This window comes from Arvicanthis niloticus, chromosome 11, assembly GCF_011762505.2.
Source record: "Arvicanthis niloticus isolate mArvNil1 chromosome 11, mArvNil1.pat.X, whole genome shotgun sequence".
Lineage (NCBI taxonomy): Eukaryota > Metazoa > Chordata > Mammalia > Rodentia > Muridae > Arvicanthis > Arvicanthis niloticus.
Genome location: NC_047668.1, coordinates 811,999 through 830,197, shown reverse-complemented (window position 1 = coordinate 830,197; position 18,199 = coordinate 811,999). Strand labels below are relative to the sequence as shown.

At 40.4% G+C, this 18,199-nt stretch overlaps 2 protein-coding genes and 1 pseudogene across 3 annotated transcripts in view; all 3 read right to left on the bottom strand.

Annotated features, from left to right (window-relative positions):
• Positions 1–6,919, bottom strand: part of Sos2 (SOS Ras/Rho guanine nucleotide exchange factor 2) — a 95,882-nt gene extending 88,963 nt beyond the window's left edge. For both annotated transcript variants that reach the window (XM_034513816.2, XM_034513818.2), the window contains exon 1: positions 6,706–6,919. In XM_034513816.2, the coding sequence (XP_034369707.1) occupies positions 6,706–6,792 (87 nt within the window). In that variant the 5' untranslated portion in view covers positions 6,793–6,919. The remainder of the gene's footprint in view (positions 1–6,705) is intronic.
• LOC117717308 (chloride intracellular channel protein 4 pseudogene) lies at positions 1,155–1,736 on the bottom strand (annotated as a pseudogene).
• An 8,316-nt stretch (positions 6,920–15,235) lies between the features above and the next one.
• L2hgdh (L-2-hydroxyglutarate dehydrogenase) overlaps positions 15,236–18,199 on the bottom strand; it is a 31,940-nt gene continuing 28,976 nt past the window's right edge. Inside the window, exon 10 of the mRNA XM_034514640.2 lies at positions 15,236–17,350. Coding sequence (XP_034370531.1) covers positions 17,155–17,350 — 196 coding nt within the window. The 3' untranslated portion in view covers positions 15,236–17,154. The remainder of the gene's footprint in view (positions 17,351–18,199) is intronic.

Below are 18,199 nucleotides of genomic sequence, written 5' to 3'. Positions count from 1 at the left end.
TGAACTCAGAAATCCACCTGCCTCTGCCTCCCAAGAGCTGGGATGAAAGGCGTGAGCCACCACTGCCCGGCTTTTGGTTTTTAAAAATGATTTGTAAGGCAAAAGAGAGCAACCACCAAATCCTGCTAATGGATCAATTACAAAAGAACTAAAAAGTGTTTTGTTAAGAGGTGTCGTAGCATTTACAAAGTGATACATGATTTAATAAAGATAACTAAAGACTTCTATATGTCCCTGGATGCATAACAGTCTGTTGAAAAAGAAACGGGGAAGGTTAACGCAGGGAGGAAGGATAAAGAAGACTTGACCAGCTAGAACTGCCTACATGTTATTTTCACTTTGTTGTTCCACCTCTAAACATTAATTTGTGAATTTGGAATATATAACACTTCATAGATTTCAAAAAGCTTTCTACTAATTATCACATATTTTTATGAAAAGAAGTTTTGGTTGTTAATTTTTAACATGGCTATATAAAATAATTCTAAATCCATTAGTTCCATTAAAATTCCTCCCTCAGTCAAGTATGCAGCCTAACATAGGATATAATCAAACTTCGAAACCCTTGAAAGAAAGGCCATGATTAATATAATAGACATATATTTGATTTATGTCAAGTAGTTACACAGTAATGTTTTGGATACTCAGCATAAAACATTTTAATGGAATATTATTGCTCCAAATATACCATACTAAAATTAAACTGATAACAGAAAAAGGTTATTAAATCATGGCTGACAGGGAGCTAAATGCACCAAGTTAAAGTGCATTCCTAATGCTCAAGTGTGGCTGACCCCTTAGGTCAGTTTGGGTCATTATTACTTTGGAATAATTCCAAACTATTCCCATGTGTTCTATTGTTCTGGTCAGCAGCTTTAGGAAATCCAGAACAGGCTCCATGTTAAAAATTTAAAAACCATAGGCTCTCCATCAGTTTCTGAATTTATTATGTTTTTAAGTGTACTTGACGTTTTAATGAGGTCACAAGGCATCTCCCAGGTTAATTTCTGTAGTAGTTTTTACATACTAGTCATTGGGCTGCTACAGCTGACTGTCAGCTTATATAGTGCTGCTCAAAAACAGAAAGACACATGATTACCCCTTAAAAAAGGAATTACACTGAGGACGGCAGGGCTCAAAGACAGAGAAGCTTGTCAGGACTTCACAAAGTCGAGATTCCCCAAGGGGTGGGGGATATGTGGGGAGAGGGAGAGAAAGTCTGTTAAAAACTTGATGTCACCCATGCTGTTCTCATCAATTTCATGAGAGAGGGGAGAATTCAGATACTCCTCTAGTTTCTGCAGTATTTTCAAAGCCCCCTCCCCTCCATCGAGTGTTTCATTAGCCTCTGGCCTTGAGGTCTTGAAATAAGCAGAGAATTTGACAAAGATGTTCCAGCAGTGTTTGACTCTGGGGGTTTGGTAAAAGATTTAATTAAGTACTTGGTGGTATGGGCTAGATAAGAAACTCCTCAATCTTATTTACATCTGTTTTGACTTCGCTATTGAAAGTTACAGTGGGTGCGTTCCTGGAGGTTCTGCAGGTTTACAGGCTTCCTTTTGAATTCAGGTGTGACATTAAACATAACTCCTTTGAGCCAAAGCAAAGAATCATGAAGGGCCTCTGTGAAAGGGGGTGGTTTCCTATGCTTTCTCCATCTGCCAGCCTTGACGAAGAGCTGGATGAGGGGCTTTGTCCTCCTCCTTCAGTCCTTTCGGAGACATCAACAGTGCCATGGTTGGCAGGCCTAGAGGATGCCAATGAGGCCGTGGTTCTGGAGCTGCTGGGGCTGTAATCCAGCCTTCGCTCCATCCTTGGCATTACTTCACATCTAATTACTGGACTTCACCTGGAACTGTAATCCTTCCAAAACCCAGTTAGGTCCAGGTTAATCTAATTGCTCTGCTACAAGAATGATGACCCTACAGGACTTCCTATTCTCTGGTGAAAAACTTGATCTACACATAATCTGTATCTGATCTCCTTCTCCTGGCTTAGAAGACAAACCACTACCTACCTTTTCCTTTGCTGCAAATCTTTTCTTCAGCTGTATGTTGTTAATTCATATCTTTCAGAGAACTGCTTGCTAAGTTGTCTGTCTCTCACCTCTCTACCACAATTACTTAGAATGCAAGCTTTATGTCAGCAGGACCTAGAGCATCAATATAAAAACTACTGCTGACACATAAGAAGCACTCAGTAACACAGTCACTTATAATCTCCAGAATTTAGCTTCCTCAAAGATGGCTTTTTTCAATTATACATCAATGACACCAACTTTATTTTCTCAAATCACCCTATAAATCTTCTGGAGAGAAGAGATCCAGTGTATCTCCTAAAATGAACTCCCAAGGAACAGCGATACAAAGGAAAACATCTGGAGCCTTCAGAATCTACACACACATTCCTTAACCTTCTTTCACCTTACCACACAGTCACTGTTAGTTAACCCAGACACTTCCTCACATCATTGAGATCAACCTGTCACAGAGTAGGAGGTCAATATTTAACCCAAATCGAATTTTACCCAGGAACTCTTGCTATCTCTCTCTTACATTTAAAACTACCGATGATAAGACAATATTTTCCTTTCCAAGTCTAGCCTAATGAAACCATACAGAAAAGGAATCAATAATAATAACATGAGAGATTCAGAACCTGATTAAATGGTCTTAAAGCAAATTTTTATATAAAAAGTGTTGATTTATCTCAGCAAGATATCAAACAGCACATGCACAAGTACCTCCAAGCATTTAGACACAAAGGGGATGCACTGCATCCACAAGTGCATGCTCTTGTGTGGCTCCCAGGAATATGACAGCTTCACTGTTCTTAGAGAGCAGTGGTAAAGGCATTTATAAAGTTCCTGGCTCTTTTAGGGATGATACATAATTTAGCAGTAATGTTAACAATCCATATATTATCCATTAGTAGTGTCACTTCACCCTGCTTCTGACTCTGTACATTTTTAGATGCACTAGGTGAGGCTTTCTTTGTAAAGGTAAAGAAAGGCCTGGGCATGCTGATCTGTGGTAGAGCACATACTTACAACATACTTACATACTTACATACACAGGGTTCAGTCTTTAGTACAAAAAAAAAAAAAAAGAAAGAAAGAAAAAAAAACTTTTTTTAAAATAAAAAGCAAACATAAAATTGATTTCTACTTCCAAAATTACTTCTCATAAGTGCATTTTTCAACCTGTGTTTTACTTGTGTTAAAATGAATACTTGATGCTTTTATTAAAGAAAACTGGAAATTTAGACTATATTCTTAACTTTTACTTATGTGTTTGTGTGTGCTGTGTGAGTGTATGGAGGTTCCAGGACACCCTGCAGAAGTTGGTTTTCTCCTTCTACCACAGGGGTTCCTCCTCCTCCTCCTCCTCTCTTACTGTTTGTGACAGTGTCTCATTATGTAGCTATGGCTGGCCTGGAACTTGCTTTAGACTAGGCTGATCTCAAACCCAGAGATTCACCTGCTGCTGCCTCCCAGGTGCCGGGATTAAAGCGTGCCACCACACCTAGCATTTTGTTTTGGTTTTGTTTTTTAGTTTTTAAGAAAACTTCCATTAAATCAAATTGAACTCATTCATTTTATGTATTGTTCCAGTTTTAGTGTAAGTGCCACAGAAATGAATAATCCTTTCATTTTCAAGTTGACACTGGTAATTTTACTAAATTCATATAAACATATGCACACTCTGTGTTCATTTTTTAAAAAACATTACCCAAAACTTAAACAAAAACAAAACAAAAACAGTAGGCACTTTTCAGTGTGGTACTTAGTTTAAACTTTTGATCACTTTTTATTAACTAATTTATTTAACAAGTCTATAACATGAATTTATAGAATTCTGGCTGGTCAAAATGCAAATAATTTCTATCTAGTGGAAAGGATGGCCAAAACCTACTTTTATGTTCTTATTTAGAATATTAACTAATTCTATACCTAGCCCGATAGCCTTACTATTTCTCCATTAAGTATCCTATAAATACCTAAATGGTCATATGAATGAGTTTGACACTTTACTAGATCTTTCATTAAATAAAAACCTGAAGGCTGGAGACATGTAACTCAATGGGTAGAGTGCAGGAAGCCCAGGATTTTGTCTTGGGTGGTTGAGACAGGAGGACCAGAAGTTCAAGGTCACCTTCTACTATATGACAAGTTTGAGGCTAGCCTGGGATATATGTGCCCCTTTCTCAAAAATAAATTAGGTTTAAATCACTTGACATGTGTTCATTTACATTTTAAATGAAGTCATGACTTTACCTTTCTGAAATGTTTTGGTGACCTCAACAGTAGACTATTCTGACTGAGCCAACTGCTCTGACACACACACACACACACACACACCCCTTCACTCACTCACGCAGAGAAAGATACTTCTTACAGGAAAATAAAGTCACATTTGCTCATTTACATAAGCCAAAACCAGCATGGTGGTGGTGGCGAAGCCCTTTAGTCCCAGCACTCAGGAGGCAGAGGCAGGAGGATCTCTGTGAGTTCTAGACCAGCATGGTCTACAGAGTGAGTTCTAGAACAGCCAGGGCTACAAAAAGAATTCCTGTCTGAAAAAAACCCAAGTAAATAAAAGTGAAAATTCACCTCTGTATCTGGCATGGTATCAAGCACCTGTGTTCAACAAATGTTAAATGAATACATAAAGTTAAAATACATCACAACTAAATTTTTCTAAAAACATAATTTTTTTCATGGCATGAACTTCAATTTCATAATGCTAAGTTAATAAATTAATATTAGCTGCTTTTAACATTCACCACAGAATATGAAATTTTTGTGGGTATGTTTTTTAATATACAAAAAAAATTCATTACTATGGAGTAATATAATATGTACAAAGTATCTAGGAAACAAACACAACAGATAAATGCACAGTTCCAGGACCAAAGCAAGAGATGGGGAATAGATGTTAGTTCTAGTTTTATTTCTGGTCTACTCTGAAAAATTAAATTTGTATTTATTCGTCAAGAATTATGTAGAGTCTAAGCCACCTTTTGCTAACAAAATTACAAATGTGTATATACTTGTATCGCATGGCCAACACGGGTAGAGCTGAAAAATACATTGCCATTCCGTGAGGTAGAAAGGCTCATTACTATCTAGGTATTTCCCCTTTGCTTTTGATTCAAAACAGAATTCATTATCACTACTCAACATGCTTTCCATTTCTACAAAGTTCTTCTAAAAGACATGATTTGGTGTGTGTCCCCAAAGAAACCAATAAATATCTCCTTATGAGACTTATGCCAATGGAAAATTTGAAATTCTGAAAATACAAGGAAATGTTCGTACCATTAAAGTGGACCTGACTTTCCATTCCTAGACATGTATGACAAATTATTTTTCAAGTGCGGTTGTTGTTGTTAGTGTGAGTGTTTCTGAGAGAGAGAGGAGGACAACTTTTGGAAGTCAATTCTCCACTCCCCCCCCCCCCCCGGGTTATGCACATAAACTCAAGTTATGTAGCTTGCCAAAAAGGTACTTTTACTCCTTACATCTTAGTCTCCCTCAACTGTGTTATTTTGCCTAATGGAAGTTTCTTATTAAAGTGTGTGGGGGGGAGGGCTAGGGTCCTGCATGAAGGCCAGGTCAACCTTGTGGAGTCCGCTCTCCCTATCACCTTTATGTGAATTTTAGGAATGAAATTCAAGCCACTAGGCTTGTGTTGTTGGACTGCAAATCACCTTCCCTAATGAGTCTCTCGAAGGCCCAGGATTAAAGATAATAAATACATACATACATACATAAATTATTGTTTATTTTGCCAAAAAGAAAAAAGTTACAGGGAGAAGCCCATGTTCAAGAGGCATGACCGCTAACCCTGAGCCCATGTAGTCTTCAAATCTACAAGTCTCTTACAAAAAGAATTTAACAGCAACAAAAAGCATCGTAATTAATTAATTAATCACCTAACTTCATATAAGAATAGCACCAACCAAGAGACACGCATCCTAGCAATGTATCTAATCTTCAAAGATTGATTTGCATGAGCTGTCCCCCCACCCCCACAACTGTCCCTTAAAAGTGATTATTACAAGTTCTCATCGCTGTGAAGAAACTGACCACATTTTGTGAGGCAATCCTTGTATTCAGGTAAGACTTCTGCAGGAAGTGAAGAGGCGCTTTAGATTCACCTCAAGAGCTGGAAAATGAATACTATGACTCACTGACACTTCACACATGTGAAACACACATCCATATTAGCAAAAAAACAGCACTGCCTCAACAAGCGAATGGGCAACCGTGGCAAGCAAACCGCCCGAGGTGAACACCCCCAAAGAACGTAATTCACAGTAGTCACTCGGTCCGAAATTGTGCATTTGTTTTAGAAACTAAAAGCCAGTAGGACTTTGTCTTGCCAGAATCCAGCCTGAGGACAACACATTGGTCAACGGCGGAAGTTGCCTGACGAAATGACTGTAAGATGAAATCCAGTTTTATGATCATAACAAAACCTTCCTTCCGGGACCAGGCCAAAAAAGAAAGTTGAGAAAACGTCCTTCGGGATGCAACAGGCAATGAGGAGGACCCGGCGCACGGCCTGAGCAGGCTCGGCCCGGGTACCCGGTGCGGGCGCGAGCCGTGCTCCCGGCTCTCCCCGTTACGAGTTGTGCGGGCTCCCGGCCCGGCCCCCCAGCCCGTCGCCCCGCGGCACCTCCCTCAGCCCCAGCACTGACCTTCCGCAGGGCCGGGACCAACAGTCCCCGCCATTTCGGGCTGTTTTCTTCGCTGAAGAACTCGTACGGCTGCGGCGTCTGCTGCATGGCCCCGGCCTCAGCGCCTCCGCATCGGAGGCCCGGCCGGTGGCCTGACAGGTTGGGCGCGGGCCGCCTCGCCTCGCCCGGGCCGCCGCCTCCCGCCCGGGCCGCCGCCTCCCGCCCGGGCCGCAGCTCCGGCCGAGCGCTCGGAGGCGGCGCCGGCGGGCGGGCGGGCGGGCGTTCGCCGAGGCTTGGCGGCCCCGCAGCCCCGAGGAAGCGCGGCGGCCCGAGGCGCCCTGCTGTCCCTGCGGCGCCGGCCCGCTTGTCCGGTGGCTCCTCCTCCTTTGTCTGGGTGCGCAGCGCGGGGCACCGCCGGCCTCGCCCCCGCCCCGACTCCCGCTACGGCCGCGGCGGGCAGACAGCGGCGGCCCGCAGCGTCCTCATCGCCTCCCCCGCCCTCCGCGCAGACGCGGCCGCCGAGCCGGGCCCGCCCGAGTCACCTCCAGAGGGCCCTCGGGACCGAGCGGGCGCGCGTGTCCGGCGTGCACGGCGCTGGCCGCCGCCGCCGCCGCCGCCCCTCCAGCCCCGCGGGCCGCCGCCGAGCGCCGGATCCCTGCGGCGGCTGCTCGGCTCGGCCCTGCGCTCGCTCTCCCGAGTCTCGGGAGAAGACCAACACGGAGCATGCGCGCCGCCGAGCGGACCGAGGCGTCTGGTGCGGGGCCCGGGGGCCTGGAGGGTAATCGGTCGCTCCTGGGAAACGTGCGTCGGGGCGGGGTGGCTGTTCCAGACACACTCCGCAGCGTCTGAGTCCTGGAAGATAATCCTGACTCGGTGCAGCCTTAGGGGACCCCGAGCCGTGACTGCAGCGCTGGGGTGAGGCAGAACACGAATGTAAGGAGAAAAGGACATTTGGGATAATAGGATATTTACTTAACGTGTGCTCTATGTGGTTCCTTTGTATATTTAGGTGATAGTGGCTATTTCATAAAGTCACGTTGTGGGGTCGTGGGAGGCCCTTAGCGCACGTTGCAGGGCCAAATGACTTCAGTTCGAGGTATTTCACCTAAGGTCCCTGTATATCAAAAAACAAACAAAAAAAGGGTATTTAAAAACTTTCAGATACTGTTCTTTGGTTAATCGTGTTCAAGTCCTTTCCACTTAAGGTTCTACAGAACCTGGATCCTGCGATACAGTCATACTAATTAGCATAAAAAATCCTCTCGTTGAAATGGCATGAACTCTGGAAACTTTTTCACTAGCCCAAATTTTATTCCACTAAACTTGCTGAACAAATTGCTCCAAACGGGCTGTAAACAATCATGCATCCCGCCACCAGCAGTGAGGAAGGGAACAGAACAGACTGTAAAAAGATAACTTGTGCAGTAATTTCAGTTCCAGAATCAGTGGGTGAACATTGTTTTCCTCCAAACACAACACCATTTTGTCTTCATAAAGTAAGAATGGCAGACTAAATACTTAAAGAGATCAGAAGTTTCTGGGTTTTGTTTTAGGTTTTTGTTTGTTTGTTTGTTTGTTTGTTTTGAGTAATCTAAGTATCCACTGGGTCAAAACAAAAAGGTCCTCTAGGGCTGTCGAGGAAAAAGTACCTGCTTCACAAGGAACACGAGTTCCACCCCTGGAACCCACATGAAGAAGGAAAGAACCAGCTCCACAAGGTTGTTCTCTGACCTCTACATGTGGCATGTGTGTGTTCTTGCACGCGTATGTGTACACAATAATACTAAAGTTGTTTTTAATAAAAGTTCTAAAGTTCTCTTCTAATAAATGGTCATGTTCATAGTCCCATGTACTAAAGACACTCTGGTTTATAGAGAACCCTTATTTTCCCTAAAGTTTCCAGACCCCAGCTATAAAATTTGACGAAACTGTCAAATTATCAGACTATGATTGTATTTTCTCATATTTCGTCATTGGTGGGAAGGTTATTGCCAAGTCATTCTTGGCAAAGGTTATTGATTGGAAGATTCCCCTGAGCTTAATCTGGCCTGAAGATGTATTTGTTTCGCCAAGCCAGTATTAAGAAGTTTTAATTGATATTATCATTTTAAAGTTTAAAAAAAGTCTATTTCTAGCTTCTCTTGACAAAGATCTGGCAACCGTGGCCTACTGCATCTCTGCAAAGAAACGAGCAGGCAGTGCAGAGACTGTCCTCTTTACAAAAGTGTGCCACCCATTTCCAGTTGGCTGCCCTCCCGATCTGGCACCGTTCCCCCTTTTATGTAACCTGCCTAGCCTCTACAGGCATCTGCCCTGTGATCTCCGGGCTAGGCAAACAGAAATGGGATCCACATGATTCGAAGGGTCCAAGAATGACACCAGAGAAGTTTCTCAGCCAGACAAGTGTTCATTTAAAGACAAACAAAACTGTTGAATCCATATCTCAGACTCAGGCAGAAATGCCAAATAGGTCAAAGATTTATATGTATAAAAAAGGGTTTACGAATGACCTCAGAATTTAAAAAAAAAAAAAAAAAAGGATAACTTTTATATACAACAAAAATCTAGACTGATATACTGATATTTTTTTAATGAGACGGGGGTGGGGGGGACCCACAGGCCAAGCTAGAAGGCAATGACAAGCTAGGAAAAAACCACAACTACAGCAATTCAGTTTTCGAGTTAATTTCCCTACCTATAGATGTGACCCTGCAAATTAGTAGAATTAAGTCTCAAGGGGAAAAAATGAGGGAAAAAAGAGATTGAAAAATTGTCTCTCACACATATAAAGGGAATGTGTATTTCTAAAAAAATAAACACTAAATTTCACTTATATTAAGAGAAATACAAACTTATACTGGTACCATTTTGCACCTATTAGATCAGAACTTAATTATAGAATAAAGATATTAAGAAAACAGGAACTCACTGTCTCAACTTCTAATAAAGGGCAAAAAAACTACACAACATCTCTCAGTTTCAAAGGTACACAACTATGGACGTAAAATATGTCCTGGAGACACACTTGCTTGTGGGTGAAATCACTAAAGGACAGGGTTATCCACTGCAGCATTATCACAGTCCCCCACACACCATTTTATTTAACATTAGGAATATAGTATTATTTTAATAAATGATGGTAAGTCAATACAGTAATAGTTATCTATTTTAAAGATTTGTTTTTATTTTATGTATATCAGTGTTTTGCCTACAAATATGCATGTGTACCATGTGCTAGCCTGGTGCCCATGGAGTCTCAAGAGGACTTTGAATTCCCTCCAACCCTGACTGATTAAGTCATTTTTTAAAACAAATTTTATTTTTATTTTTTTATTTTTATTATTTTTTTCAAGACAGGGTTTCTCTATATTGCCCTGGCTGTCCTAGAACTCACTCTGTAGACCAGGCTGGCCTTGAACTCAGAAATCCACCTGCCTCTGCCTCCCAAGTGTTGGGATTAAAGGTGTGTGCCACCACTGCCAGGCGATAAAGTCATTTTCACTGACAAAATTTTCAGCCAGAACATAAACCTTTGCTTCAAGTATTAAAACTGGAAATAGTAAAACACATACTATAAAAGTGGTATCTGTATATGTAACAGTTAAAGATGGCTGTGAACCACCACATTGGTGCTGGAAACCAAACTTGGGCACTCTGCAAGAGCAGTAAGCACTCTAACTTCAGCTGCTCAGCAGTTGCTCCAACCTCCCAACATAAGATTTGTTTTGTTTTTTAAACTAAATGAAACAAAGCAAAAAGCAGACTTCTGTAAAACATTCTTCAAGATATGCTTCACAAAGCACAGCACTATGCAGACTGATTCCACCTGTATTTTTTTTTTTTTTTTTAGAAAGTGACGTTTTACTAGGTAACAAGGAGACACGGGGTTCTTTGTTACCCTAAGGATGAAAACCAGGCGGCTGAAAGAGACAGAATTTTCACTTAGAAATGTTGTAGCTTTTGCATTTTCATCCTAGTGAATGTATCATTTAGAAACAACAGTCATCTTTTAAGCATTTCTTTATTCTCTGTGTGTGAAAGTCTGTACTCAGCCCAAACAGATGTACAGAGGACAGTGTCTCAGAGTTGGTCCTTTGCTTCCACCACATGGGTCCTGGGAATCAAACTCAAGTTGTCAGCCTTCCCTCCAGCCCTGACTGATTAAGTCATTTTTAATGACAAAATTTTCAGCCAGAACATAAACCTTTGCTTCAAGTATTAAAACTGGAAATACTAAAATACATACTATAAAAAGGGGTATCTGTAACAAAAATCTCAAACATATTTGAATTTGAAGGCACTAATTTCATATTACTGATTTTGTCTGCCTTTTTTAAAATATAGAATGGCTTTTGAAAAATAACTTGGATGTCCCAAGTACATTTTTCATTTTTAAAGACAGTTAAATATTTTTACTACTAATATTCTCCCACTGAAAAAAACATTTTCAAGGATTTGACATTTTTCCCATTTACTATTTCATACTTCCTCAATTTACTTAAAGTCACAAGTGCTGTCAATCAGTAGCAAAGCAAAGCAGCACCACAGGAAATAATAAATGTTATTATTGCTCACGTTTATGGTTCCCTGCCACAGCTTTAGTCTGCTTACAGTCACCTGTTTGAAAGAAGCTGGAGAAGGCACAGAGAGAAACCATTTTTTTGACTCTCACTGGATGTTCAAGCTTGTCAAAATTACAAGAGACTGCATGTGGAGAATATCTTCCCAACAGCAACTATAATTTTCTTTTTACTTAATTAAAATATAATTATATAAATTTCTCCCTCTCTCTAATCCCTCCCATGGCCCTCCCTGTTCTCTTTCAAATTCATGACCTTATATTCTTCAATTATTTTTATGCATACATGATTAGTCAATCATTTAGGGAGGGAACTATAATTTTAATGAAATTTTAAGGGATTGAAGGGTTGTGTGCCCTCTACCCCCATCCTATTCCCCCAAAAGACAGAAGAGCAAGTAATCTTCATGTCAGTGTGTTACATTCAGTCTGCTCTTAAACACAAATCATGTTCCTGCTGCTCTCAGGATGACAGTGAGCTCACGATGTCATCGAAATATTGCTACTAAATGTTGAGAAATCATTTTTTATAAGTTGTTGTCCCTGACACCAACTCCTACCATAGGGTGGAAAGGAAAGACACCATTTCAGCTTTTTATTACTCATATTAATACAATAAAAATCTTTCCTGGCCCTGTCAGTAATTAAGTTAAGCTATGAACAACAATGAATTCATCATCTACTCAGCATAGATCCAAGCCAGGGAGCTGTCAACAATCATATATGTGGACCCAGATAATAAGGAATTAAGTAAATAAAACAAAGTCATTTGTTTTCTTCCAAATATTAACAATTTGTACAGTTTTCATTACTAGGTACAATATATATAGATATCAAAAGACAGCTCTTATAGTCTCAGTAGAAAAACAAGCAAAATAAAATTTTTTATATTTTTTTAAAAAAGGCATGTGAAAGACTGGGCATGATCGACCATGGCTGGTGACAGAGGTAGGCAGATCTCTGTGAGTTCAAGGCCAGCCTGGTCTGCAGATTGAGTACTAGGACAGCTAGAGATATACAGAGAAACCCTGTCTGAAAAAAAAACAAAAAAGCAAAAAACAACAAAAATTAAAACCACTATTCCAGAGCACTAGTGTTAAAAAGAGCTTATCTTAAAGATAATCAAAGACAATTTAAAGTAAAACTTGGCTGAAATTCAAGGTTCTTTTACTCAGAGGTCTGGTTTTGTTTGTTTGTTTGTTTTTCCCCTCCAAGACAGGACCTCACTATACCACTCCTGCTGGCCTGGACCGCTCAGAGACCCACCCACCCCACCTCTGCTGGGATTGAAGGGAGATTTCTCTTACCACTGATTAATCTTTTGTTGATTAAAGGGGCTCTCCCTAAGCAACTCACAGAGACCACTGTAGACACATATAATGGCAAAAATCCTCACCTTATCCATGAAACAAAAAGAAGCTTAGCATAACTTTGATGTGAGAGCCTGCTTTTAGTAGAAGGTAGCACTTACCAGAAAGCACAAGACACTGCAGGATTTGAAGGCAGAGAGTAGAGCCTGTTGGGACGGTATTGCTCTTCCTCTCAGGCATTTGGGTGTTTCTATTCTTAAACATGTCAGTGGGCACAAACCATTTGAAAATGTCTGTAGACATCGTTTTTATTTCCCGTGCACCTTATATATTAGATAATCTAACTGGGTCTAATGAGACGGCTCATTGGGTAAAGGAGCTTGCCAAGCCTGAGTTCAATCCCTAGAAACTATGTCAAAATGAAAGGAGAGACCTGACTCCACAGAGGTCTCCAACCTCCATATGCAGGACATGGTTTGAACACTCACACATACATATACAGTAATAAAATACATTTTTAAAAATCCAGTAACTGATTTCACAATTATTCCTCCAAAATATTTACATTTAGATAAGTATACTTGTAAGAAATATAAGAAAACATCTGAGCCCTTGCCCTTGCTCGCTGCTTCTCCCTTACCCTCTTCTCTCTCTCTCTCTCTCTCTCTCTCTCTCTCTCTCTCTCTCTCTCTCTCTCTCCCAACTCCCCTCCCCATGCCCTGAATAAACTATTTTATACTATATTAAAAAAAGGAAAGAAAGAAAACATCTGACCAGAGAAGGGCCCCAGAGGCCACAGTTGGCCCTCAACCAATGCAGCCACCTTACCACTGGCTCGATCGTGCAGGAAGAGCTCACAGTACAAACCATTACAGTTGGCTAGTCTCCAATACAGGCCCAACAGACTTCCACATGCCAGGGTTTGGCAGAATAAACTACTATCTTTTGAAGAAAGTTCTAGGAGTTGAGGTTATCCCATAGGCTGGTGGGCAGCTCTCCAAATAGCCTCAGGAAAAGTAGAATTCTGCCAACAGTAATGGCACTGCTCCAACAATGCATACCTCTAAGGTGATCAAGTGAAGAACTTTGATACACACATACTTGTGTGGATAAAAAAGATCAGGTTACATAACATCAAACGCTAAAAATGTACATAAGAGTTCCCCACAAACTAAGCACTCTCAAGCTAAATTCTAAGGTGGTTCACTGTCACACCAAAATACAAATGTCTATCCCTAAAGTTTATATTATTCACAAATACAGAAGCAATTCTGTTACTGTATTGAGGCAGGAATATCACTACACAGCCTAGGCTAGCCTTGAATTTGTAATCCTCTTCCCTCAACCTCCTGAGTGTTGTTACAGGTATACACTACTATACCTAATTTTAGAAGAGTTTTTAAAGACTTCTATCTACAGTTATGATAGTTTACATAATTTAATTTGTGTGAGAAAATTTCTCCCGGGGAGATGCGATACACAGGTCTACCAAGCCCAGATAGGGAACCCACTACAGACCAAAGCACGGATACTACCAAAGTCCAACTTGGGTGAACCAATGAGTTTTATTGGGGTCACTTATAGAATATGAGTGAAGGATTGCTTACAGGAGCAGAAATGACTCAGGCAGCTGCATCACCAAGGCCTATAACAAATGCTGGGAACCTGGCATACACTAGACAGCCTGAAGGCTGCTCAGCAGACTGAAAAGTATCCAACCAAGCAACTCAGCTGCTCTACACCTCTTCCAAATCTGGGATTGTTTGAGAGTCTTCTTTGCAGCTCAGCTTCCTTCCCTGGGGGTGTGAATCTCAAGTTTTTATTGTTTACCACCAAATCTAGTCAGTTTCAGGAACTTCCTTAACCTATTTTGAGTTGTTTACATTCCTGCATAAAGTGCTTCCCACGTGGATCAAATGTTACAGTCTTAGAACTTTTTTTTTTTAAAGTATCTTTATTTTATGTGCATTGGTGTTTTGCCTGCATATGTCTGTAGACCACATGCATGAGCTACAGACAGTTGTGAGCTATAAAGGTACCTTTTATTTGCCTGGGTAATTATAGTCTCAGAGGCTTACTACTCAGTCTGCTAACCTAAGCCTGGTCTTGGAAACTTCTAGCCTTTCTACAATCTTATCTAGGCCTAGAATGGTTTCAGCCTCTAAGACTTACTGCTGAATAAGCTCACCCTTTCTTGTCCTTTCTGATCTCAGGTTGGCTGGTCAACTTGGGTGTTCTGGGAAAACTCCTCTCCAAGCTGACCTTCCTTCCCTTCCTTCTCTCTTCTCATGAATGAGAGTTGGAATTTCCCATTCTGTCAATCTTTCTGATTCTGACTTTGTCTGCCATTCAATTAAATATCACTTTCAAACACAAAAGCTTCCTTCTACAAACCAACTTTGTGTTCATTATTTGGGATTAAAGGTGTGCTCTAAGGCTGAGCCATACCACAACTAGAAACAGGTTTTCCCAGTCAACAACACAATCTCAGAATTCACAGTGTGATCAAATATCCTGCAACAGTGAGATGCCTGCCCTGAGGGTGCTGTGAATTGAATTTGGGTCTTTTGAAAGAGCAGTCAGTGCTCTCAGCTACTAAGCCATCTCTCCAGCTCCTCAGCAGAGGTTTTAATGGGACTAAAATATGATCATAACACCAAGAAACATTAAAATATTTTAATACTAATATACACTTTTATTTTCTCAGAAAGACACAAAAATTCCTATATATCAGTATTTAACAAAAGTCCTATTGACATAAATATCAAATATTTTACAAACAGATTGACATATTTCAACAAATTTTCACTATTATTTTGGGGCATACAATACAGACCCCAATGGAGTAAGAATTGCTTCAATCATGATAGTTATTTTTGTGTTTTATATTTTGTAACTTTATTTTTTCACAGCTTAGTGTATGTGCACAGGTTTCACAGTTGATGAAACAAAACCAATGCATACTTCTCTCACCACATCTAAAAGGAAGATATTCTTATCTTATTCGTAAAGTAAAACAATCTTAATGTAATGTTTGTATCACTTAAGTCTTAGAACAGAAAAGTACTCTGTGCAGTGTGTTTCTTTTGGAATTAGTTGTTATGGAGGACCATTAGGATTCGTTTTTTCTGTAAATGATTTCTGAATGTTTCAATATGCCCAGCCCAAGGGTTGAATAACTATCTCATCTATTTACCTGGGATATGTCGCCTCTTGAACAAAGCCCACAGTATGTATCCTTTTAAATGAATAGATTAGATAGCTTAATAAATGTAACCACCAAGGGCTGAAGTGAAGAGAAAAAAAAAAAAAAAAAAAGAAAAGGTTTTCCTATCAGCATGCACATTCTTCTCATACATCCATCACAGTATTGTCGAGGAAAAGGAAAATTAACCCTGAGAGAACACTCGGGAGAGGACAGATGAAGTGTCTCCCCTAAGTGCTGGCTGTTCCCATGGACAGGTTACCAGTTCTTCACTTACATTTCTATTTTACAACTTTCTGAATTGTAAGACACACTTTACTAGCTAAAACACATGCATGCATGCGTGTGCACACACACACACACACATACATATACACAGAATATACTATGGTACTACACACATACATATACACACTATACAACATGGTACTACACATCCATACATACAGTATACACAGTAACAATATGGCACTCCGCACACACATATGCACATGCACACACACAGTATGGCACTTGGCACCAACTCAACATGTTAGTGAAGTAAGTATGAAGAATGTAAGGCACTTTCGCGGTTTACAAAAGTGAATGCCTCCAAGTTAGATATTAACCAAAAATGGAGAAATGTCCTCACAAAGTTTATAGGAATTCTGAAAACCCAAGTAGATATGAATCATTAATAATCCTGGCCAACATCTTGGGAACCTTAGTGTGACCAAGTGACTAAGGTGTGAAACACATAATTGGTTAAAATTACACAGTGACACACCCAGGGTCAGGATTTTAAGCTGCACATATAAAACCACAGTCCCTTTAGGGACTTTCATTTCTCAGCCATAGAAAACTGCAGTGTAGGCAGCAAGCACACAAGCACACTGCTATTCACATGGAGTGACAGTGTCATACTGCAGGACTGCGAGTACAAGACTGAGTTTGTTCTATGCTACTTAGAAATGCAAAATTTCACTTATTTTCTTGAAATCAAGCATTTTTGTTTTTTAAATAAACAGTTATTTAGAAAAAGGAAAAATATTATAAATCCAAACATTTATTTAGGGACAGTCCATCTTTTATGCTGTCTTCCCAAACATTCTATAAGAGCCCTTCCTAGATTGAGGTGGGTTGGGGTAAGTCTCTAATAAACTTGAAGTTCAGAACAGGTAGTGATACACTTCATTTCTTTCTTCAGTTCACAAGAATATGGACCTGAAGTTTTTTAAATTATTATATCTACTGTATCCTGCTAGTAAGTCAATGGTTATTTTAACCTTAAAAACATGGTTTTAAAACCATTTTCTTAAACTATAACTTTAAACCGCACCCTGTAGACTCTCGTTACAGATGTAGGGACTATAATGCAAGCACAGCACCTCCGTCATTCATAACTTAAACCGTTGCTGTACTTCCTCTGCTATCATTCTAGAAATTGCCAGGGAGGAAGTGGCAGCAGGCGAAGGTGCATTTCTCACATGAAGAACTCGGTCTCCAATCTCGCCAGTTCCTCCATCAAACACAAAATCGTCTACCAGTTTTCCATCTCTGTCCAGGGCCTGGGCTCGCACTCCAGCAGGGCCTCTGCAAAAGCAAAAACAAAGTGCTAATCATGTGAGCTGAAGAGAGAGGACAGCCTACAAGCTTCCAAAGCATTCTCAAGGCAATTAAGCCTTTATCCTGAATGCAATTATCTGGAAATCCACTTGCTTCATGTTTAGCAAAAGGGCGTAGACAATACTCTGGCCAATGCACAGTCTTAGCCAGAGCAGAATGACTATTGAGTAACAGTGTAACAAATACTACCACACAAATATCCAAGCAATTCATTACTTGTAAACATCTGCTCTTTCCAAAAGTAGCAGGCAAATTCACATTTAATTGGAATAGATGTCTATTTATTTAAAATCACAAACTACTCTAGAACTCAATCAGCGACAATCATATAAATCAGAGGCCGCAGCATATTTCTTATGAAACAGTGGGAGTAGGAGCTGGTTACAGCTGCACACTCCATTCAGGGTAGGTTTTTACTTTGCTGTGATATATTATTAAAATTTAAGGGAAAAAAACGAGTATACTCTCAATTGGAATTTTTAATTTCTTAATAGTTTAACTTCCAATATAAGGAAAACCTTCAATTAATTATAAAAAATGGCAAGTATAAAAAATTAATTCAGCAACATGTTGATATTGTAGTGTATCAACTCAAGTTCTGCTTTTTGTTTGTTTTGTTTGAGTCAGGTCTCACTATGTAGTCCTGGCTGTCCTGGAACTGACTTTGTAGACCAGGAAGGCCTCAAACTCACAGAGATCCACCTGCCTCTGCCTCCTGAGTGCTGGGACTCAGTCACTAGGCCAGCTCTATTTCATTTAACTTTTTTTGTTGCTCTTGAAGTCCATGTGCAGCCAAGGATGACCTTGAACCTTTTT